A 23967-nucleotide genomic window follows, 5' to 3' on the forward strand; every position below is an offset into this window, starting at 1 on the left:
ATATGGGTAGTTTGGTTTATTTATTGATACTACTACTACCTCAACCAACTTCCTACAATAACATTCTAATGGCTTTTCTGAGAATAGCAATATAAGAGAGAGATTTCTTAGACCAGGTGAGGCTGGAATACTTACTGTGTCAGAATGGCTGCCTAATCCTTTTTGAAAGTTTTACCTGCCTGATATTCATAGTAACATGGTTAGTAAGGCCGAAAAAAGACATTTGTCCATCCAGTTCAGCCTATATTCCATCATAATGAATCCCCAGATCTACGTCCTTCTACAGAACCTAAAAATTGTATGATACAATATTGTTCTGCTCCAGGAAGACATCCAAGCCTCGCTTGAACCCCTCGACTGAGTTCGCCATCACCACCTCCTCAGGCAAGCAATTCCAGATTCTCACTGCCCTAACAGTAAAGAATCCTCTTCTATGTTGGTGGAAAAACCTTCTCTCCTCCAGATGCAAAGAATGCCCCCTTGTGCCCGTCACCTTCCTTGGTATAAACAGATCCTCAGCGAGATATTTGTATTGTCCCCTTATATACTTATACATGGTTATTAGATCGCCCCTCAGTCGTCTTTTTTCTAGACTAAATAATCCTAATTTCGCTAATCTATCTGGGTATTGTAGTTCTCCCATCCCCTTTATTAATTTTGTTGCCCTCCTTTGTACTCTCTCTAGTTCCATTATATCCTTCCTGAGCACCGGTGCCCAAAACTGGACACAGTACTCCATGTGCAGTCTAACTAGGGATTTGTACAGAGGCAGTATAATGCTCTCATCATGTGTATCCAGACCTCTTTCAATGCACCCAATGATCCTGTTTGCCTTGGCAGCTGCTGCCTGGCACTGGCTGTTCCAGGTAAGTTTATCATTAACTAGGATCCCCAAGTCCTTCTCCCTGTCAGATTTACCCAGTGGTTTCCCGTTCAGTGTGTAATGGTGATATTGATTCCTTCTTCCCATGTGTATAACCTTACATTTATCATTGTTGTGGATAAGTTGGAAACTTGGGCTGAAAGGTGGCAGATGAGGTTTAACAATGATAAATGTAAGGTTATACACATGGGAAGAAGGAATCAATATCACCATTACACACTGAATGGGAAACCACTGGGTAAATCTGACAGGGAGAAGGACTTGGGGATCCTAGTTAATGATAAACTTACCTGGAGCAGCCAGTGCCAGGCAGCAGCTGCCAAGGCAAACAGGATCATGGGGTGCATTAAAAGAGGTCTGGATACACATGATGAGAGCATTATACTGCCTCTGTACAAATCCCTAGTTAGACCGCACATGGAGTACTGTGTCCAGTTTTGGGCACCGGTGCTCAGGAAGGATATAATGGAACTAGAGAGAGTACAAAGGAGGGCAACAAAATTAATAAAGGGGATGGGAGAACTACAATACCCAGATAGATTAGCGAAATTAGGATTATTTAGTCTAGAAAAAAGACGACTGAGGGGCGATCCAATAACCATGTATAAGTATATAAGGGGACAATACAAATATCTCGCTGAGGATCTGTTTATACCAAGGAAGGTGACGGGCACAAGGGGGCATTCTTTGCGTCTGGAGGAGAGAAGGTTTTTCCACCAACATAGAAGAGGATTCTTTACTGTTAGGGCAGTGAGAATCTGGAATTGCTTGCCTGAGGAGGTGGTGATGGCGAACTCAGTCGAGGGGTTCAAGAGAGGCCTGGATGTCTTCCTGGAGCAGAACAATATTGTATCATACAATTATTAGGTTCTGTAGAAGGACGTAGATCTGGGGATTTATTATGATGGAATATAGGCTGAACTGGATGGACAAATGTCTTTTTTCGGCCTTACTAACTATGTTACTATGTTACTATTGTTAAACCTCATCTGCCACCTTTCAGCCCAAGTTTCCAACTTATCCAGATCCATCTGTAGCAGAATACTAATGAACATTTTATGAGTCCAGTTCTAGAATGTTATTATCTGGAGAGCTGATGTCACGTAGGCAGAGCTGCAGCCAATCAGTGAGGTGAGCGGCTTGTGTCAAGAACTTGGGCAGAGCCGCTAAGCTCACTGATTGACTGCAGCGCTATCAATGGGACAACAACGCTGTGGATAAAAACAGACACCGGGAGTGGCTGCGGTGGAGACTCAGTGCTGGACCAGGGAAGGGTTATTAAAACACTGGTTTTATTTTAAAGAAACTTCAGCTGTGGGGCAGGGTTTTTCGAAATCAGAAAACCCGTATAATATATTTGAAAAGTTATTGACTCTATATTAAAAGTTGAGTGACTCTGTAAATCCATTTTTCATTCTTTCAGCACAGTCAGTTTCCTGATATTCTTCTCCATTCCCAACTAAAGTAGTAGGGATGTGAGTCACAACCAGCAGCGTTATGAATGCAGCTCTTGCCTATTGTAAAGGGTGTAACTCCATGCAGAAAATAGATGGAGCAAACTTAGAACCCACACATAAGTGCGAATAGGCACAAAAACACAAAATAAACCAATAAATCAGGACAGAAAATAATTGCAGATTCTGTACATACATACTGTAATCTAAACCGCATTTTACACCGTATAATGACTATGAGTATGAGGTTACCTGCCCCTGCTGCACGATAAATGTGATGTCTTCTCCCGGCTTCACAGCCATCGAGTCTCCTTTGATGGTGATTCTCAAACCTTTTGGTGCCATTAATGGACACTGATAATGTGCTAGATTTTCCTGCAGGTCGATGCCTCCTTCGCATATGTTAGATACGACTTTCCTATACCTGTAATAGAATATACAGATGTAGACGACTATACTGTATATATACATATACTAGCTGGAGCCATAAATGTCTACATAGAGCCCCTCTCTGAAGTACATGGCATGTCTGTTCTTTACGTTCATAGCCCTTTCTATGGTGCCAGGAGGGCTAACACTGACTCTGGGGGCCCACTGTTCAGCTACATACATATATTACATTATCCGAACTTACCATATAATAAACTAGGTAGTTTGTTAAGTGAATGATGAGATGCTGGACTTGTCTGTACATAGAGAATCAAGTGTACAGTATTGTGCCAACTACTGCTCATATAGCACTCTTACACAGCGGCCTACCTGGGGATTTATCTTTTTCCCCGCTGGACAGTCCGAGCCTGCGCACCATGAAATGCTGTAGTGGCGCAGTAGAGGAATGAAACACGCAGGAACTCTCAGCGTTCTATTAATTATATTCCTTTGTCCCTGTTTTTCTATTTCTACTTTTTTTTCTGTCCACGGTAGACAAAACGTCATTGCGGAGTGAGAAAACCAACAAAAAAACTGCAAGTGACTGATTTTTTAGTATTATTACTCATTGCAAACATTTGACGTCAATTTATCATTATTGTCATGTTAATTAGAAGTTTATGACATGATAGTATTGCCTTATAGAGCCCCGAAAATTCAGTGAACCCTAACAACATCATCAGCCAGCAGAGCTGACAGTTGTTGCTTTTTCATCACGGTCACCGCAGCCAGTTACTTTGCACAGGGCATCAGTTAATATGAGTTCATAATCAGCTGCTGCGCTCTGCATAGGCAGTGGCATAAATGACAAAGCACTCAGTTTATTGAAGTAAGGTTTGTCATTTTGGTCGCTGCCTATGCGGAGCAGAGCATCCGAAGAAAAACTCATCCCGACTGTGTACTGTACCCCTCCGCTTCTCTTTGCTCTCCTCTCACTTGTAATTTTGTGCGAGGAGAGACAGAGATTTTCTGAGAGAGATGTTCCAGATTTTTTTTTTTAAAAAGTGTCTCCTGTTAAAAAAAAACAAAAAACAACAAAACATAAAATAAAACACATTCTAATACATTTTCCGTTTTTACACACTAAGTGTTAGAGATAGGATTCAGACTAGGGTTAGGGCTAGGTTTAGACGAAGACTAGGATTAAGGTTAGGGTTAGAGTAATAAAATAATTGCATAAAAAAACACAAAATATACAACAAAAATAAAGAGTACAAATGTTAACAATGCATAACTTTTCTTTTTGTTTTTATTTTATACTTGATATCAACAAAAACTAGAGAGCAAAGGACAACTCATAATAATCACATTAGCACTGGTGGAAGGACCTCATGGAGTGCTAACGATCCACGGGCTAATGATGCAGAATACTTGACTACGCCATTGCCCCGAGTGTTGTAAGAGTCAGGGTACACCAGTTGTGGTATTTCTGGGTATTCCGGGGTGAGAACAGGTTCATAAACTGTTCCAAAATGTATGGTTTAACTATTAGAAGACCCGTTGAACCCCTGGACCCGTTGAAGCACGCAGTGTGCGAAACGGCTGTCGTCCTTTCTCCAATACCGCACCCTCGCATGTACCTGATGTTTTAATGGATTTATAACCATTCTACTACTTTATTCCAATAAAGAACACAAATGCTCAGCACAAAGACGGGTGAGTGCCGCATATTTTTCTCTTTTTGCTTTAACTATTAGAAGGTGCAGAAACAGCTAAACATCACATAAAAGATTTTTCTCCAGCGTCGTCACCTTTCTAATGCCCGTTACTCTTTTCTACATAACGACTCTAATAAATAATTTAGCACATGTGTTGTGTCACAGAATGGCTTCCTCTGTTCTGCATTAACTCCCTGGAAAGGCCAACACTGTAAATGTGTCTTCCAAGTCCCGTAATCCTACATGACAACCACAAATGGCCCAGTGGCAGAACGGCACAATGTGCACGAGAGCCCGACAAAGGCCGTCGTGCCACACAAGAAACACAGTATCCTTCCAGATGAAGCGGAGATAGCCCATTCACAGGCTGCGCTTTGCTAAACAGTCTACTGTTTGCAGTAAACCAAAATCCTTTTTAAATTGGATGGGTCTAAAATGTAAAGTAGGCAATTATTTTTCCAAGGGTCGGGTTGTTTATTCCAATGGAAGATGTGCTTTCCTCTTCATTGGCTCGTATGCTCTAAGAATTTCATGGACGCCGGCTCGGTTGGAGAACACTAACAGTGAATTTAATTAATCGCGCGGTTGATGCCGGATGAATCAAAATGAGGGAGGGCAAACTGGGGAAGACTGGCAACATTTCTAAATGTCAAAGCTACACAACGATCCAGCTACTGGAGGGTCCGCCTATGTCCAATATTTATCAGATCCAAATATTTTAGCCCTTCTGGACCAGAAACCATTTAGGTTTTTTTTTTTTTAAACAAACATTGGTTTAGTTTAAACAGTTGTAACATTTTTACTTACTAGATAATTTCCAGCTCACTGTGTCTGGCACTGTATCTGGGGAGACAATATCAATGTACTATGAATGGTACTGTATCTGGGGAGATTACATCACTGTACTATGAATGGCACTGTACCTGGGGAGATTACATCACTGTACTGTGCCTGGCATTGTATCTGGGGAGATTACATCACTGTACTATGAATGGCACTGTACCTGGGGAGATTACATCACTGTACTGTGCCTGGCACTGTACCTGGGGAGATTACATCACTGTACTATGCCTGGCACTGTATCTGGGGAGATTACATCACTGTACTGTGCCTGGCACTGTATCTGGGGAGATTACATTACTGTACTGTGTCTGGCACTGTATCTGGGGAGATTACATCACTGTACTGTGCCTGGCACTGTACCTGGGGAGATTACATCACTGTACTGTGCCTGGCACTGTATCTGGGGAGATTACATCACTGTACTGTGCCTGGCATTGTACCTGGGGAGATTACATCACTGTACTGTGCCTGGCACTGTACCTGGGGAGATTACATCACTGTACTGTGCCTGGCACTGTACCTGGGGAGATTACATCACTGTACTGTGCCTGGCACTGTACCTGGGGAGATTACATCACTGTACTGTGCCTGGCACTGTACCTGGGGAGATTACATCACTGTACTGTGCCTGGCACTGTACCTGGGGAGATTACATCACTGTACTGTGCCTGGCACTGTATCTGGGGAGATTACATCACTGTACTGTGCCTGGCACTGTACCTGGGGAGATTATATCACTGTACTGTGCCTGGCACTGTACCTGGGGAGATTACATCACTGTACTGTGCCTGGCACTGTACCTGGGGAGATTACATCACTGTACTGTGCCTGGCACTGTACCGGGGGAGATTACATCACTGTACTGTGCCTGGCACTGTACCTGGGGAGATTACATCACTGTACTGTGCCTGGCACTGTACCTGGGGAGATTACATCACTGTACTGTGCCTGGCACTGTACCTGGGGAGATTACATCACTGTACTGTGCCTGGCACTGTACCTGGGGAGATTACATCACTGTACTGTGCCTGGCACTGTACCTGGGGAGATTACATCACTGTACTGTGCCTGGAACTGTACCTGGGGAGATTACATCACTGTACTGTGCCTGGCACTGTACCTGGGGAGATTACATCACTGTACTGTGCCTGGCACTGTATCTGGGGAGATTACATCACTGTACTGTGCCTGGCACTGTACCTGGGGAGATTACATCACTGTACTGTGCCTGGCATTGTACCTGGGGAGATTACATCACTGTACTGTGTCTGGCACTGTACCTGGGGAGATTACATCACTGTACTGTGCCTGGCACTGTATCTGGGGAGATTACATCACTGTACTGTGCCTGGCACTGTACCTGGGGAGATTACATCACTGTACTGTGCCTGGCACTGTACCTGGGGAGATTACATCACTGTACTGTGCCTGGCACTGTACCTGGGGAGATTACATCACTGTACTGTGCCTGGCACTGTATCTGGGGAGATTACATCACTGTACTGTGCCTGGCACTGTACATGGGGAGATTACATCACTGTACTGTACCTGGCACTGTACCTGGGGAGATTACATCACTGTACTGTGCCTGGCACTGTACCTGGGGAGATTACATCACTGTACTGTGCCTGGCACTGTACCTGGGGAGATTATATCACTGTACTGTGCCTGGCACTGTATCTGGGGAGATTACATCACTGTACTGTGCCTGGCACTGTACCTGGGGAGATTACATCACTGTACTGTGCCTGGCACTGTATCTGGGGAGATTACATCACTGTACTGTGCCTGGCACTGTATCTGGGGAGATTACATCACTGTACTGTGCCTGGCACTGTATCTGGGGAGATTACATCACTGTACTGTGCCTGGCACTGTATCTGGGGAGATTACATCACTGTACTGTGCCTGGCACTGTACCTGGGGAGATTACATCACTGTACTGTGCCTGGCACTGTATCTGGGGAGATTACATCACTGTACTGTGCCTGGCACTGTACCTGGGGAGATTACATCACTGTACTGTGCCTGGCACTGTATCTGGGGAGATTACATCACTGTACTGTGCCTGGCACTGTATCTGGGGAGATTACATCACTGTACTGTGCCTGGCACTGTACCTGGGGAGATTACATCACTGTACTGTACCTGGCACTGTACCTGGGGAGATTACATCACTGTACTGTGCCTGGCACTGTACCTGGGGAGATTACATCACTGTACTGTGCCTGGCACTGCACCAGGGGAGATTACATCACTGTACTGTGCCTGGCACTGTACCTGGGGAGACTATATCACTGTACTGTGCCTGTCACTGTACCTGGGGAGATTACATCACTGTACTGTGCCTGGCACTGTACCAGGGGAGATTACATCACTGTACTGTGCCTGGCACTGTACTTGGGGAGATTACATCACTGTACTGTGCCTGGCACTGTACCTGGGGAGATTACATCACTGTACTGTGCCTGGCACTGTACCTGGGGAGATTCCATCACTGTACTGTGCCTGGCACTGTACCTGGGGAGATTACATCACTGTACTGTGCCTGGCACTGTACCTGGGGAGATTCCATCACTGTACTGTGCCTGGCACTGTACCAGGGGAGATTAAATCACTGTACTGTGCCTGGCACTGTACCAGGGGAGATTACATCACTGTACTGTGCCTGGCACTGTACCTGGGGAGATTACATCACTGTACTGTGCCTGGTACTGTACCTGGGGAGACTATATAGCTGTACTGTGCCTGGCACTGTACCTGGGGAGACTATATAACTGTACTATGCCTGGTCTGGCACTATACCTGGGGAGATTATATCAGTGTACTGTGCCTGGCACTGTACCTGGGGAGACTATATCACTGTACTGTGCCTGTCACTGTACCTGGGGAGATTACATCACTGTACTGTGCCTGGCACTGTACTTGGGGAGATTACATCACTGTACTGTGCCTGGCACTGTACCAGGGGAGATTACATCACTGTACTGTGCCTGGCACTGTACCAGGGGAGATTACATCACTGTACTGTGCCTGGCACTGTACTTGGGGAGATTACATCACTGTACTGTGCCTGGCACTGTACCTGGGGGGATTACATCACTGTACTGTGCCTGGCACTGTACCTGGGGAGATTACATCACTGTACTGTGCCTGGCACTGTACCAGGGGAGATTACATCACTGTACTGTGCCTGGCACTGTACTTGGGGAGATTACATCACTGTACTGTGCCTGGCACTGTACCTGGGGGGGATTACATCACTGTACTGTGCCTGGCACTGTACCAGGGGAGATTACATCACTGTACTGTGCCTGGCACTGTACCTGGGGAGATTACATCACTGTACTGTGCCTGGCACTGTACCTGGGGAGATTACATCACTGTACTGTGCCTGGCACTGTACCTGGGGGGGATTACATCACTGTACTGTGCCTGGCACTGTACCAGGGGAGATTACATCACTGTACTGTGCCTGGCACTGTACCTGGGGGGATTTCATCACTGTACTGTGCCTGGACTGTACCTGGGGAGATTACATCACTGTACTGTGCCTGGCACTGTACCTGGGGAGATTACATCACTGTACTGTGCCTGGCACTGTACCTGGGGATATTACATCACTGTACTGTGCCTGGCACTGTACCTGGGGAGATTACATCACTGTACTGTGCCTGGCACTGTACCTGGGGAGATTACATCACTGTACTGTGCCTGGCACTGTACCTGGGGAGATTACATCACTGTACTGTGCCTGGCACTGTACCTGGGGAGATTACATCACTGTACTGTGCCTGGCACTGTACCTGGGGAGATTACATCACTGTACTGTGCCTGGCACTGTACCAGGGGAGATTACATCACTGTACTGTGCCTGGCACTGTACCTGGGGAGACTATATCACTGTACTGTGCCTGTCACTGTACCTGGGGAGATTACATCACTGTACTGTGCCTGGCACTGCACCAGGGGAGATTACATCACTGTACTGTGCCTGGCACTGTACCTGGGGAGATTACATCACTGTACTGTGCCTGGCACTGTACCAGGGGAGATTACATCACTGTACTGTGCCTGGCACTGTACTTGGGGAGATTACATCACTGTACTGTGCCTGGCACTGTACCTGGGGAGATTACATCACTGTACTGTGCCTGGCACTGTACCTGGGGAGATTCCATCACTGTACTGTGCCTGGCACTGTACCAGGGGAGATTAAATCACTGTACTGTGCCTGGCACTGTACCAGGGGAGATTACATCACTGTACTGTGCCTGGCACTGTACCTGGGGAGATTACATCACTGTACTGTGCCTGGCACTGTACCTGGGGAGACTATATACAGTGGGGCAAAAAAGTATTTAGTCAGTCAGCAATAGTGCAAGTTCCACCACTTAAAAAGATGAGAGGCGTCTGTAATTTACATCATAGGTAGACCTCAACTATGGGAGACAAACTGAGAAAAAAAAATCCAGAAAATCACATTGTCTGTTTTTTTATCATTTTTTTTTGCATATTATGGTGGAAAATAAGTATTTGGTCAGAAACAAACAATCAATATTTCTGGCTCTCACAGACCTGTAACTTCTTCTTTAAGAGTCTCCTCTTTCCTCCACTCATTACCTGTAGTAATGGCACCTGTTTAAACTTGTTATCAGTATAAAAAGACACCTGTGCACACCCTCAAACAGTCTGACTCCAAACTCCACTATGGTGAAGACCAAAGAGCTGTCAAAGGACACCAGAAACAAAATTGTAGCCCTGCACCAGGCTGGGAAGACTGAATCTGCAATAGCCAACCAGCTTGGAGTGAAGAAATCAACAGTGGGAGCAATAATTAGAAAATGGAAGACATACAAGACCACTACTAATCTACCTCGATCTGGGGCTCCACGCAAAATCCCACCCCGTGGGGTCAGAATGATCACAAGAACGGTGAGCAAAAATCCCAGAACCACGCGGGGGGACCCAGTGAATGAACTGCAGAGAGCTGGGACCAATGTAACAAGGCCTACCATAAGTAACACACTACGCCACCATGGACTCAGATCCTGCAGTGCCAGACATGTCCCACTGCTTAAGCCAGTACATGTCCGGGCCCGTCTGAAGTTTGCTAGAGAGCATTTGGATGATCCAGAGGAGTTATGGGAGAATGTCCTATGGTCTGATGAAACCAAACTGGAACTGTTTGGTAGAAACACAACTTGTCGTGTTTGGAGGAAAAAGAATACTGAGTTGCATCCATCAAACACCATACCTACTGTAAAGCATGGTGGTGGAAACATCATGCTTTGGGGCTGTTTCTCTGCAAAGGGGCCAGGACGACTGATCCGGGTACATGAAAGAATGAATGGGGCCGTGTATCGTGAGATTTTTAGTGCAAACCTCCTTCCATCAGCAAGGGCATTGAAGATGAAACGTGGCTGGGTCTTTCAACATGACAATGATCCAAAGCACACCGCCAGGGCAACGAAGGAGTGGCTTCGTAAGAAGCATTTCAAGGTCCTGGAGTGGCCTAGCCAGTCTCCAGATCTCAACCCTATAGAAAACCTTTGGAGGGAGTTGAAAGTCCGTGTTGCCAAGCGAAAAGCCAAAAACATCACTGCTCTAGAGGAGATCTGCATGGAGGAATGGGCCAACATACCAACAACAATGTGTGGCAACCTTGTGAAGACTTACAGAAAACGTTTGACCTCTGTCATTGCCAACAAAGGATATATTACAAAGTATTGAAATGAAATTTTGTTTCTGACCAAATACTTATTTTCCACCATAATATGCAAATAAAATGATAAAAAAACAGACAATGTGATTTTCTGGATTTTTTTTTCTCAGTTTGTCTCCCATAGTTGAGGTCTACCTATGATGTAAATTACAGACGCCTCTCATCTTTTTAAGTGGTGGAACTTGCACTATTGCTGACTGACTAAATACTTTTTTGCCCCACTGTAGCTGTACTGTGCCTGGCACTGTACCTGGGGAGACTATATAACTGTACTATGCCTGGTCTGGCACTATACCTGGGGAGATTATATCAGTGTACTGTGCCTGGCACTGTACCTGGGGAGACTATGTAACTGTACTGTGTCTGGTCTGGCACTATACCTGGGGAGATTATATCAGTGTACTGTGTCTGGCACTGTACCTGGGGAGATTATATCAGTGTACTGTGTCTGGCACTGTACCTGGGGAGACTATATAACTGTACTGTGCCTGGCACTGTTCCTGGGGAGACTACATCACTGTACTGTGCCTGGCACTGTACAGGGGGAGATTATATCAATGTACTGTGCCTGGCACTGTACCTGGGGAGACTATATAACTGTACTGTGCCTGGCACTGTACCTGGGGAGACTATATAACTGTAATGTGTCTGGCACTGTTCCTGGGGAGACTACATCACTGTACTGTGTCTGGCACTGTACATGGGGAGATTATATCAATGTACTGTGCCTGGCACTGTACCTGGGGAGACTATATATAATGCTGCTGCAGTGCAGTATAGTGCAACCTCCACCAGGGGATGCTGGTGAGGGAAGAGAGATTGCACACAAAGAGTAACATCTCTGGGCAGCAGCACAGGGCGATACCAAGTGGTAGTAGTCAGACAGGCCGAGTCAGAAACAGTCGGGAGCAGAAGTACTAGAGGTCACAGCAACATACGTGGTCAAATACAAGCCGGAAGCCAGAACCAGACAGGAGCAGAAATAACCAAGATGAGAGAAAGTCAAGCAGGTCAGAAGACAAGCCAGGTCACATACCTAAAGGTCCAAGAACAGGGAGCGAACACTAATACAAGCGGGGTGGCAGGGAAGGAAGGTCACGGGAACAGTGTAAACGGGCAGAGGACAAAATACAGTATCAAGGGGTCAGCTGCTCTAGCCTGGCAGCATGAAGTATCACTGACATTGGTATGCAGGCCCAACAGATTTAAATAGCCACACAGAACCCAAAACAAGGCAAAGAAGGTTAACCTCCACATGACCAGACTGGGGAGAGAATGACAAGAAACAAACCTCGGCCTGGATCATGACACTATATAACTATACTTTGCCTGGCACTGTACCTGGGGAGACTATATAACTATACTGTGCATGGCACTGAACCTGGAGGGACTATATCATTACACCATGCCTGTCACTGCATTTGAGTGTTTTGTTGCCACCTTCTCACAAACTCTTGGCGCCATTGACGGTAGGAGAGACACTGACTCCTTTTCTCAGTAGAGGGCTTTACTTAATGCTCACAAATGGCAGCTCATGTTGAGTTTCGAAATAGCTTCCCAAAATTAAAAATGAAAGCACACATCCTATTAAATGATTAGGTGACATGCTCCTTCCCTTATATATTGAATAGAGGGTTGCCAGATCTGCTTTACACATTGGCATCAAGTTTTACAAAAATCTGGAGGTTTCAGTAAGATTTATCACAAGTTTCTTTGATATTAATAGCGGTGGGCGCGCTCAGTTGACATGGCGAGCTTGTGGGTCTATCAGGAGCTCAATACATCCAAGAGGTCATTCTTCACATCTGACATCTGATCCCATCCATTTATTACAGAGACGCTGGAGAAAATCAGGACACAATGATGATTTATCAAACTGGTCTTCGGGTACTAAGACTTTGTACAGTGCATTTTGCTTCATATCTTGTGCTTTTCTTTTTTTTATTTCCATCAGGGTTATTTTTCATTTTGCTTTCTTTTATGTTGTAGAGGTGGACTGTGCGCCTGTGTTTTAAATTTCATGCTTGAAGGCTTCCAGTCATTGAGAACGATGCCGCCATCCATCCTGTTCTGATAGAGCAGTCCCGGTCTTCATAAACCAGAAAGGGCCATTACAAATTTTACTCCTTTGCTTATACAACAATCGTATTTAAAGACGACTTTTCACTGGATTGTTTAAATCTACACAGAGTGCCTCCTCCAATTGCTGCTTCTTCACTGATTCTAGAATAGTTTTTATTTTTCTTCTGTACCCCTCTGTTCCAAAGTTATGCCCCCCGGTAATAATTTTACCAAATGGCGTGTACCACAGAACTTCTCTAAGGGTGTTTGCTTTTTCTCCTCTGACACTGGCCAATAAAAACACGGCTAAAGATCTACGGTACACGTCCAGTTAGTTGAATGGAAAATTTTCTCCATTATTAGCGGGGGGAATATCTTTGGAATGGAGGGGCGCAGACGAAAAAGAAAAACTGTTCCAGAATCAGTAGAGCAGCAAGAATTAGAGGGTGTACTAAGTTAAATAAAAAAAAAATTCAGTTAAGAGTCTCCTTTGTGATCATGTTTTGGCATTTTTCTAGTCTATGTCCTCATTTTATGATTAATGGGGGTCGGCTCCAATCTACCACCTGTGGAACATAGCCCCTTTGAATGACAGAAGTAGTCATGGAGGTACTGGCAGTCAGATCCCTATCAATTAACTAATGACTGCATATCCAAGAACATTACGATTACTTGTGTTGGACGATAAACTACTACTTTATGTTATATATATATTTATTCACTCACTCCACATAACCCTCTGAGAAAATATCTTGCAGAACATGTACACTTTTACAACCATTTTAATGTGTTCAATGGATCTCCATGGTAACAGACTACAATCAAACCCCTTGTGTAGTCTGATCCTGTAATCATGTGTTACTTTGTTCAATCTGACCACACTGCTTACTAATCTACAGGCAGTAGATGAGGATGATACACAATAAATATTTAATTTTTCATTAAACCACGATCTGTTTGATTTGGCCTTGGTGAAGTTCTCAGTTCTTCAGGGTCACTACGGAAAACAATATCTGATGGAGAACTTGCAATAGCACTCTGAACCCTTACCCCGTTGTACTTGTGTAGGTTTGCCCTACTGTGCAATCTTCAGGTGGAGATTCCGGATTAAACCAAAAATCGGCAAAACACCTGCTAGTTTGTTTTTGGGTGACCTCCTGTTCAAATCCATAATCACTGCAAGTAAAGAGCTTGTATGAGTATAAATATTTCATTCAAGAAAATACACATTCTGCATAAGATATAGATTCTATTTATATATATACAGTGAAAATCACATGAAGTGTGTAAACTCACAGAACTTTTTATAAAAGGTCTAATTACCGGTAAGTGTAAGATAGCCATATTATCTAACTATATCTGCTGAACTTCTAAACTGCAGTTGCTTTGCCCCGACGCCAAATATTCTTATTCCTATTTCTTTAGCTACTTACTGGCCTCTGCTGAAACTCATGTTTACTCTCTTTATTACCCTCCTATTCGCCTCCCATCTTTGCTTCCTCATGGGTGGGCTCTTGGAATCTGCAGGGGAGGTAAAATGATACTCTTCTCAAAAAGTCCAAGTAATCTTGTACAAATGTTGGAGAAGACTGCAAGGACTTATTGAGCTCTACTTACTGGCCTCTTCTCCACCTCCAGTTCCCTCTTTCTTCATTCTCCTATTCCCCTCCCATCTTTGATTCCTCATGGGTGGGTTCTTGGAATCTGCAGTGGAGTTAGAGTCATACTCTTCTTAGGTAGTTCCAGTGATCTTGTATAAATGTTTGAAAAGACTGGTATACTGTAAGGACTTATTGACCTCTACTTACTGGCCTCTGCTCCAACTCCTGTTTCCTCTCTCTTCATTCCCCCCCTATTCCCATCAAATCTTTGCTTGCTCATGGGTGGGTTCTTGGAGTCTGCTGGGGAGATGCGTTCAAACTCTTCTCAAGAACTTCCAGTGATTTTGTATAAATGTTTGAGAAGACTAGAAGTTTGTGAGGACCTATTGACTAAATTGTGGGGATCTTAGTTTATTACAAAGCTGGACCTTGATTTTAAATATATGCTATTAAGAGATGAGTAAATGGATTTGCAGGACCCTATTCCAGGGGCTAGGTCAGTGGTCCATGGCTTCTGAACAGGAGCCCTGCGAACTTTCTTCTATCCGTGGCTCAGTTGTGATGTTGGATGCGCATTATACCACAATGCTGACATTGTGCCAGGTCAGCTAATCAAAAGAGAAGCCAGGGATTTCAACAGGTAGGAGATGGTTTCTAGAGCTTCTGTTCGGAAGCATGGACTACTGGTGTAGCTGCAAGATCAGTATTCTAAGAGTTTATTCGCTCATCTTTAGTGATGTTAATACTATTGGTGTCTCGTTATCTGGCAGTGAAACATTTGGGCACCTCTATAACTTTGCACCCTCTACAGCCCTCTGTACAATTTAGAAAGTCAGGATAATTTAGCTTTTGGCATGGGCATATTTTTTATTGCTCATATTATCATTACCAATATTAGTATCATATATTAATAAATATAAAAAAATATATAATATACATACCACACATAGTCTGTGCTCTCACACTGGCATATGCTTGACGTAAGGGCTGAGGTGAAACTTCTACCCTTAATGCACCATGATGACGTCTTTCTCATACGGAAGCTCCTCCGTTGACCCATAATGCAATGCTCCCCCTGTATGTAAATTAGATAAATTATTAGCATACAGTCCTGAACCACCAACATTTTTTTTGTTCTACAGTTCTACATAATTTCATAAAATTCATTATACCATTGGCTTTTGTTGTCAAAGGGCTGCTAAAATCAAAATTTATTTTATGTGAATTGTATTGGGTGTCTGTCAATAAATAAAAATAATAAAAAACAAAATGGAAAATATAGCATTTTTCATATTTGCCTCTAGGTGTCAGCATTAACAAACTCTAAACCAGTGGTTTTACAATCTTGTTTTACAGCATACAGTAAATTAGAATGACTGGTGTGATCCAAGATAAGCAGCTTTCCCACTTTCTAGAATTAAACATACATTACTAGAGGGAGAGGGAAGTGATATCTATGATCTGTCTATCACTGTCTGGCTACAATCACGTTGTAATGAAAGGTAGAAGACTTAAGTCAAAATTCTGACTACCTGTAGGCACTACTACAGGAACTTAAAGGGGTTAGATCTAAATTTTTCCTATTGATGGGGAATGCTTAAATAATAATAATAATAATAATAAATAATAAACTCACTCGTTTAATTCCCCCATTGGTCAAGCATTGGTGCTTTGTTCACCACCGGTTCCAGCTTGTTTGTGGGCAGCTGATCACTTAGCGGCCAACCACATGACTGCAATATCCAATCACTGGCCTGATCACGCGGTTAGCTGGCAAATGATTTTCTGCCAGAAAGTAAGCTGAGATTGATAAAACCGAAAAAGCGGCACTGAATAGAGAAGGGCAGACCCCTGGATGTTCCTGTCTGGTGGGTTCAGCTGAAAAGTTAAAAAAAAGTTTGGGGTCGGGAACCAGAATAGTACCTGGACCCGAACTTGGATCCCATTCACTGGAATGGAGGGCCCGCCCATAATAATAATAATAATAATTTTATTTATATAGCGCCAACATATTCCGCAGCGCTTTACAAATTATAGAGGGGACTTGTACAGACAATAGACATTACAGCATAACAGAAATACAGTTCAAAACAGATACCAGGAGGAGTGAGGGCCCTGCTCGCAAGCTTACAAACTATGGGGAAAAGGGGAGACACGAGAGGTGGATGGTAACAATTGCTTTAGTTATTCGGACCAGCTATAGTGTAAGGCTCAGGTGTTCATGTAAAGCTGCATGAACCAGTTACCTGCCTAAGTATGTAGCAGTACAGACACAGAGGGCTAATACTGCATAAAGTGTATGAGAACATGATGCGAGGAACCTTTTTTTTTTTTTTTTTTTTTTTTTTTATTATAAATAGGCCACACAGGGATCGTTAGGTTAATGCATTGAGGCGGTAGGCCAGTCTGAACAAATGAGTTTTTAGGGCACGCTTAAAACTGTGGGGATTGGGGATTAATCGTATTAACCTAGGTAGTGCATTCCAAAGAATCGGCGCAGCACGTGTAAAGTCTTGGAGACGGGAGTGGGAGGTTCTGATTATTGAGGATGCTAACCTGAGGTCATTAGCGGAGCGGAGGGCACGGGTAGGGTGGTAGACTGATACCAGGGAGGAGATGTAGGGTGGTGCTGAGCCATGGAGTGCTTTGTGGATGAGGGTAGTAGTTTTGTACTGGATTCTGGAGTGGATGGGTAGCCAGTGTAATGACTGGCACAGGGTAGAGGCATCGGTGTAACGGTTGGTGAGGAATATGATCCTGGCTGCAGCATTCAGGACAGATTGGAGCGGGGAGAGTTTTGCAAGAGGGAGACCGATTAGTAGAGAGTTACAATAGTCCAGACGAGAATGAATAAGTGAAACAGTCAGAGTTTTTGCAGAGTCGAAAGTCCATGCACTATCATGTGCATGACAGCACAGCAAACACAGCTTCTTATTGGCGGTAAAATCATTACCGCCGGTCACACAGCCACTGTTCCCACGCTGCCCACAACTATGATCAGAGATAAAAGATCAGAGATTTGCACTATAAGTGATAAAAACTACAAATACGACCACCAGTCATTCACTTTAACACCGCATTACCGGCAATTGAGTTTTTGTATCATGTGAATCTGACAGATGACTTAATCCATACGATACTTACAAATATCTTATATAGAAAGAAAATATATTAGAAACGGTTTCACCCAAGTCTTGATCCAAAGGGAATAGTCATAACACCAGACATCCATCTTGTATATTAATTAGCCAGGTGGAGCTTGCAGGAGACCCTAGCTTGCCCTCAGAGTTCTGAGTTGACCCTAGACCCCTAGACAAGGACAGTCCGCAGCTGGCCCTTGCAGTGAACTAGCCCTCAAATAACATGTGCCTTGCAACGTGTTTCTCGCACTCGTGTTCTTCAAGGAGTTCGGGTACCACAGTAGTGCTGTCTTCCTCACGGGGAAGATAGTGCTCTGTCTGGAGACAAGTGAGATTTCCTTTGGTAGGTTTACACACACACAACACCTTCCACTTCCAGGCCAGGAGGGGGAGCTCCAAGCCCTGTTTTAGGGCAGCTTCCCTCAGTAAAGATCTTGGTTTGGAGGTGGAGACAGCTCAGTTAGTAGTAGAAGTCTGTGTGCGAGGACAGACAGGAGTGGAGCAAAGAGGAAAAGAGAGAGCTCCAGGAGGCCATGAGCAGGCCTCTGAAGAATATCAGCGCAAGAATCCAGGTACCGGGAGCCCGAGGCTTTTGTGGATTATAAAACACAGAGCAGAACTGGAGGGTATTGTTCTACAAGGACTTTGCCCATAATTACCTGTGGCACAGCAGCATCTAGGAGCCTGGAGTCACCGAGAACAGACCCCAGTTAACACGGCCCGAGCTGCCTGCCATACAGGTACCTGTCTTTGGACAGCAGAATGATTAAAGACCTTGTTGAGACACTTAGTGGCAGCAGGGACTTAGAGACAGAAAGCGCAGAGTGGTAGGCTCCCACCTGACTTACCAAGGGGAACTCCCTTGTCTCTGGACTGCCTGAACTTCTCTGCCTGCCCTGTGGTCTGGTGCCCTGGACTGTGGATGCTGAGGTCTTCGATAAAGGCAAAGAGACTGCAACCTTGTGTCCTCGTTCTTCTCTGCACCTCTCACTATACCACCATCTACACACCAGGAGCCCTGGGGATAAACTTCACTTGTGGGAAGGTACACCATCTAGCTGCCATAACATCCCCCAGCGGACCCCGAAAGCAGCGTCGGTCACCTTGACTGAATACCACAGGTGGCGTCACAAACATAAACTTTATTCCTTTAAAGACCTTTCCCCTTTTACATGGGCGCCCTGGGCCACGGACTGAGTCGCAGCCACCGTGACATCCCCTGTGAAGTCCTGGACCCGGTACCGAGTAACCCCTGGCCCGTGGGGCGACTCAATTGCACACTAGATTCCTTGCTAGCAGAATTCCCAGTCTTACGACTGATGGATCATGTTATACTGATACAGCCTGTTTCTAAAGTATTTTCTTGCTTTATCAGATATATATTTGTAAGTATTGACACTTGGGTGATCTATATATATAAATGTCTAAGGTCCACTTCCGTCTGTTTGTCTGTCACAGAAATCCCACGTCGCTGATTGGTCGCGGCCGGCTAGGCGTGACCAATCAGCGATAGCCACAGTCCGGCCGTGAATTGGCCCCTCCCTACTCCCCTCCAGTTAGTGCCCCCTTCATACTCCCCTCCAGTCAGCGCCCACATAGCGTATTAGCAGTCCGTTAAACGGACTGCGTTACACTGCGGCATAACGCGGTGTAACGCAGTCTGTTAAGGCTGCCATTAACCCATGTAAGTGTGACCAACTTTTTACTATTGATGCTGCCTATGCAGCATCAATAGTAAAAACATATAATGTTAAAAATAATAATAATAATAAAAATCATTATGTTCTCACCTTCCGGCATCCGCGGCAGCCGTTCCCGCTCCTCGCGACGCTCCGGTCCCAAGAATGAATTGCGGCAATGACCCCAGATGATGTAGCGGTCTCGCGAGACCGCTACATCATCACGGATTATTGCCACAAGGCATTACTGGGAACGGAGCGTTGCGAGGAGCATCGCTAAAGGCCTGGGCTGGATCCGGGGGCCGCCGGAAGGTGAGTATATAACTACTTTTTATTTTAAATCTTTTTTTAACAGGGATATGGTGCCCACATTGCTATATACTACGTGGGCTGTGTTATATATACTATGTGGGCTGTGTTATATACTGCGTGGGCTGTGCTATATACTACGTGGGCTGTTATATACTGCATGGGCTGTGCTATATACTATGTGGGCTGTGCTATATACTACGTGGCTGTGTTATACACTGCGTGGGCTGTGCTATATACTACGTGGGCTGTGCTATATACTGCGTGGGCTGTGCTATATACTGCGTGGGCTGTGTTATATACTGCATGGGCTGTGCTATATACTACGTGGCTGTGCAATACACTACATGGCTGTGCAATATACTATGTGGCTGTGTTATATACTGCATGGGCTGTGCTATGTACTACGTGGGCTGTGCTATATACTGCGTGGGCTGTGTTATATACTACGTGGGCTGTGCTATATACTACGTGGGCTGTGTTATATACTGCGTGGGCTGTGCTATATACTGCGTGGGCTGTGCTATATACTACGTGGCTGTGCAATATACTACGTGGCTGTGCAATATACTACGTGGCTGTGCTACATAGTATGTGGCTGTGCAATTTACTACGTGGCTGTGCAATATACTACGTGGGCTGTGCAATATACTACGTGGCTGTGTTATATAATACGTAGCTGTGCTATATACTACGTGGCTTTCCTGTGCTATATACTACATAGCTGTGCTATATAATACGTGGGCTGTGAGAGTCTTTCGCCCGGGCCCTCAAAAACCTGGAGCTTGCCCTGGCTTCACTGATTGTTCGCGGCAGGACGCTACCGATCAGCGACAGACACAGTCCGGCCGTGAATTGGCACGGGATTTGAACCACGCTTCGCTAATTGGTCGCACCCGGCCGGCCGAATCCTGTGCATTCATTGCATTATTCTGAAATCTTCATAAATAAACTACATACATATTGTAGAATACCCAATGCGTTAGAATCGGGCCACCATCTAGTATTTTATAATTTGTCTATTTTCATAGTAAACAATTAAAGTGAGGCTGTGTGCACACGATGCAGATTTGGTGCAGAATTTTCTGCATAAAATCTGCACTAAATCTGCATCTCCTGGCAGAATACGCAGTTGCGTTTTTGTGCGTTTTTTATGCGTTTTTTATGCATTTTTTGGGCGTTTTTTGTGCAGATTTTACCAATGGATTTCTATAATGGAGGGGTGCAGAAACGCTGCAGAACTGCTCAAAAGAAGTGACGTGCACTTCTTTGAAATCTGCAGCATTTCTGCGCAGATTTTTCTGCACCATGTGCACAGCTTTTTTTTCACATTGATTTACATTGTACTGTAATCACAGTGCAGTTCTGCAGCGTTTCTGCTGCACAAAAATCTGCTGCAGTTCTGCACTAAATCTGCATCGTGTGCACATACCCTTACAGTTTATTGGGAGATCCTTTTGAAAAGTGTAACCGTTATTCCAAAAAACTTTTGACGTGTAATGGTTTTAATCAGTGAGGGTCCGGGTGCTGAACTAAGGTGGGGAAAGAAGTAAAAAGACAATAAAAGCTTATGCTCACCTGCCTTGCTGCTGCAGTTCCCTGCTCAGTCTACCACTTACTTTGGATCGGTCTTTGGACAGGTCTTCTCTTCAGTTTTTGGTTCAGATCTTCTGCCTCTGACAAGGCCTCGCATGGCCAAGTGGGGTGCAGCATACATCATTGGTGTCATTTATGAGCGTTACACCCCATGTGACTATGTGGGGTCTAGTCTGTGTCTGAAGATCTAGACTAAAGACCAAAGAGAAGAAAGATCCATTGACCGATCCGTAGTGATTGGACGACTGGGCAGGGACCTGCAGCTGCAGGACCGGTGAGGAGCAGGCCTAGCACTGGTGAAAACAATCTTTTATTATTTTTAACTCCTTTCCAGCCCTCTGTTTATTATGGTTTGAGGTTTGGGGAAACTTCAGAGCCTAAAACCACTTTTTGGGGCACAATTGATTTGAACTGAAAAGAATCTTCCTGATTGGAGCGAATCTACCTGAAATGAAATTCGGTAGATTCGCTCATCTTTGATTAACCTTTAAATGGCATGATAAAAGGTGAAGATTCGATTTCCCGGTGCCTGTGTATGTGTATTTTGTCCATCATCTTACAATACCTGTGTATTCGAGAGATTCCAGGAGTCGTAATCCCCTTCAGTGCACTCTCTGAAGAACGAAGGTCTAAAATCAACTTTTACCAGCTCCCAATCTGACCGGTAACTGATATGTCCAAAGACCCTAGGAAGTAAACATACATTATGCTTTCATTATTTTTCATTTTTCGTTAGCGGTGCTTATATATTCCGCAGCACTTTACAGACATCATCATCACTGTCCCCATTGGGCTCACAATCTAGATTCCCTATCAGTATGTCTTTGGAGCGTGGGAGGAACGGGAGAACCTAGAGGAAACCCACGCAAACACGGGGAGAACATACAAACTCCTTGTAGATGTTGTCCTTGGTGGGATTTGAACCCTGGACCCCAGTGCTGCAAAGCAACAGTGCTAACCACTATTCATTACTATGGATCTCTTTAAGGGATAACGTTTCTCCTTGCGGAGAGTGACATGCCAAGGTGAGGAGACTTTTAAGAGGCAATCCTATGAGATTTTGTTTTTTATCATAAGTAATGTGACAAGGCTCGTTAGCGAGTCGATATTGACTTTTAGGATTGCCACTTCCTACAGGTGGCGCTAGAGTTCTAGTCCTCTTCATCTCTGAAGAGAAAATTTGCATATGGATCGCTTATCACACAGCTGTATATTTCCTTGACGTTGGGCTGAACATTACACCTGATGGATTTTATGGACTACAAGTCTACATATGAGAACACACCTGAGAAGCCACCGCAGCTGAACAGCTCAACAAACCTTCACACATTTTGCTGAGGTCAGCCAGGCATGGAAACCGAGCTGCCGGGCTTAATAGCCTCGTCAGGTCTGATCTGTAGCTAATAATGCAGCTTGCACTGAGAAACCTGGTGGCAGATCGGCTCTAAGCCAAACTCTTCATTTGAAGCTGAAATGACCCGACCAAACCTTGACCTTATTGCCTGTATTTTGGTATTACCTGACCCTCTGAGGAAGGCAGAGATTGTACACTGGGAAGAGTAAAAGCGTGGTGTGAATGGATGCGTTATAGGAATCATCAAACACAACATTGGGAATCTTGTCGCTTTCAAAGTTAGAGGACTTACAAGAGGAGCATTATTTAATATTAATAGCATTACTGTTAATACTAATGCTAATAATAACAACTAATACATACTTATTTAAAGGGGTTGTCCAGGCTTGAGGTTCAAGTCTGCGGTCACTATGTGACCGCAGACTTGTGAATACTCATAGTACGCACAGTGCACGCTGTCAAGATTCTCCAGTTCAGAGCGGGTAGGTGCGTGACCTCAAGTATGTGAGTTGCATACATGCCATGACGTGCTGACAAGTAAATTGAGTGAGGCCTGACACATCTAGTTGGAATGTGACTGGAAGTATACAAATCACAAACTTGCGGTCAAATGACCGCCCGCTCCCGCAGCTGGCACCGCACAATCCTCACAGTGTGCATGATGTGATGATTCTCAAGTCTATAGTCACATCGAGTGACAGCAGACTTGTAGCCTAAGGCTGCACAACCTCTTTGAGGCTATGTGCACACGTTGCGGATTTTGCTGCGGATCCGCAGCAGTTTTCCATGAGTTTACAATACCATGTAAACCTATGGAAAACAAAATCCGCAGTGCACATGCTGCGGGAAAAAAACGAGCGGAAACGCTGCGTTTATTCTGCAGCATGTCAATTCTTTGTGCGGATTCCGCAGGTGTAAAACCGCAGTTGGAATCCGCACAAAAACCACAGTAAATCCGCAGTGCGGATTTCCTGCGGATTTACCAAAATCAGTGCGGAAAGATCCGCACACCTTTCCACAATGTGTGCACATAGCCTAAGGCAATATCAAAGACTGAACGTCACTTCAAAACAGAGATCAGGTGTGAACAGGTGCATGCTAAGAGTAGCCATCTCCATTGGCAGCCGGGCACACATGAACTGGCCAATTTATGAACTAAGTATCTTCGTTTTTTCCTATTTTCTAGAGCAGTAATGCAATTCCAATTTAATATTTTTCATGTTTACATGCTATAG

At 44.6% G+C, this 23967-nt stretch overlaps 1 protein-coding gene across 2 annotated transcripts in view; it reads right to left on the bottom strand.

Moving 5' to 3' along the window:
- The window catches only part of SORCS2 (sortilin related VPS10 domain containing receptor 2), a 1198559-nt gene that overhangs the window by 59530 nt on the left and 1115062 nt on the right, over nt 1–23967 (bottom strand). For both annotated transcript variants that reach the window (XM_069744776.1, XM_069744775.1), the window contains exons 15-18: nt 21944–22064; nt 15596–15729; nt 14104–14229; nt 2590–2761 (exon numbers count right to left, since the gene is read on the bottom strand). In XM_069744776.1, the coding sequence (XP_069600877.1) occupies nt 2590–2761; nt 14104–14229; nt 15596–15729; nt 21944–22064 (553 nt within the window). The remainder of the gene's footprint in view (nt 1–2589; nt 2762–14103; nt 14230–15595; nt 15730–21943; nt 22065–23967) is intronic.

This window comes from Ranitomeya imitator, chromosome 1 (genome assembly GCF_032444005.1).
Source record: "Ranitomeya imitator isolate aRanImi1 chromosome 1, aRanImi1.pri, whole genome shotgun sequence".
Classification (NCBI taxonomy): domain Eukaryota; kingdom Metazoa; phylum Chordata; class Amphibia; order Anura; family Dendrobatidae; genus Ranitomeya; species Ranitomeya imitator.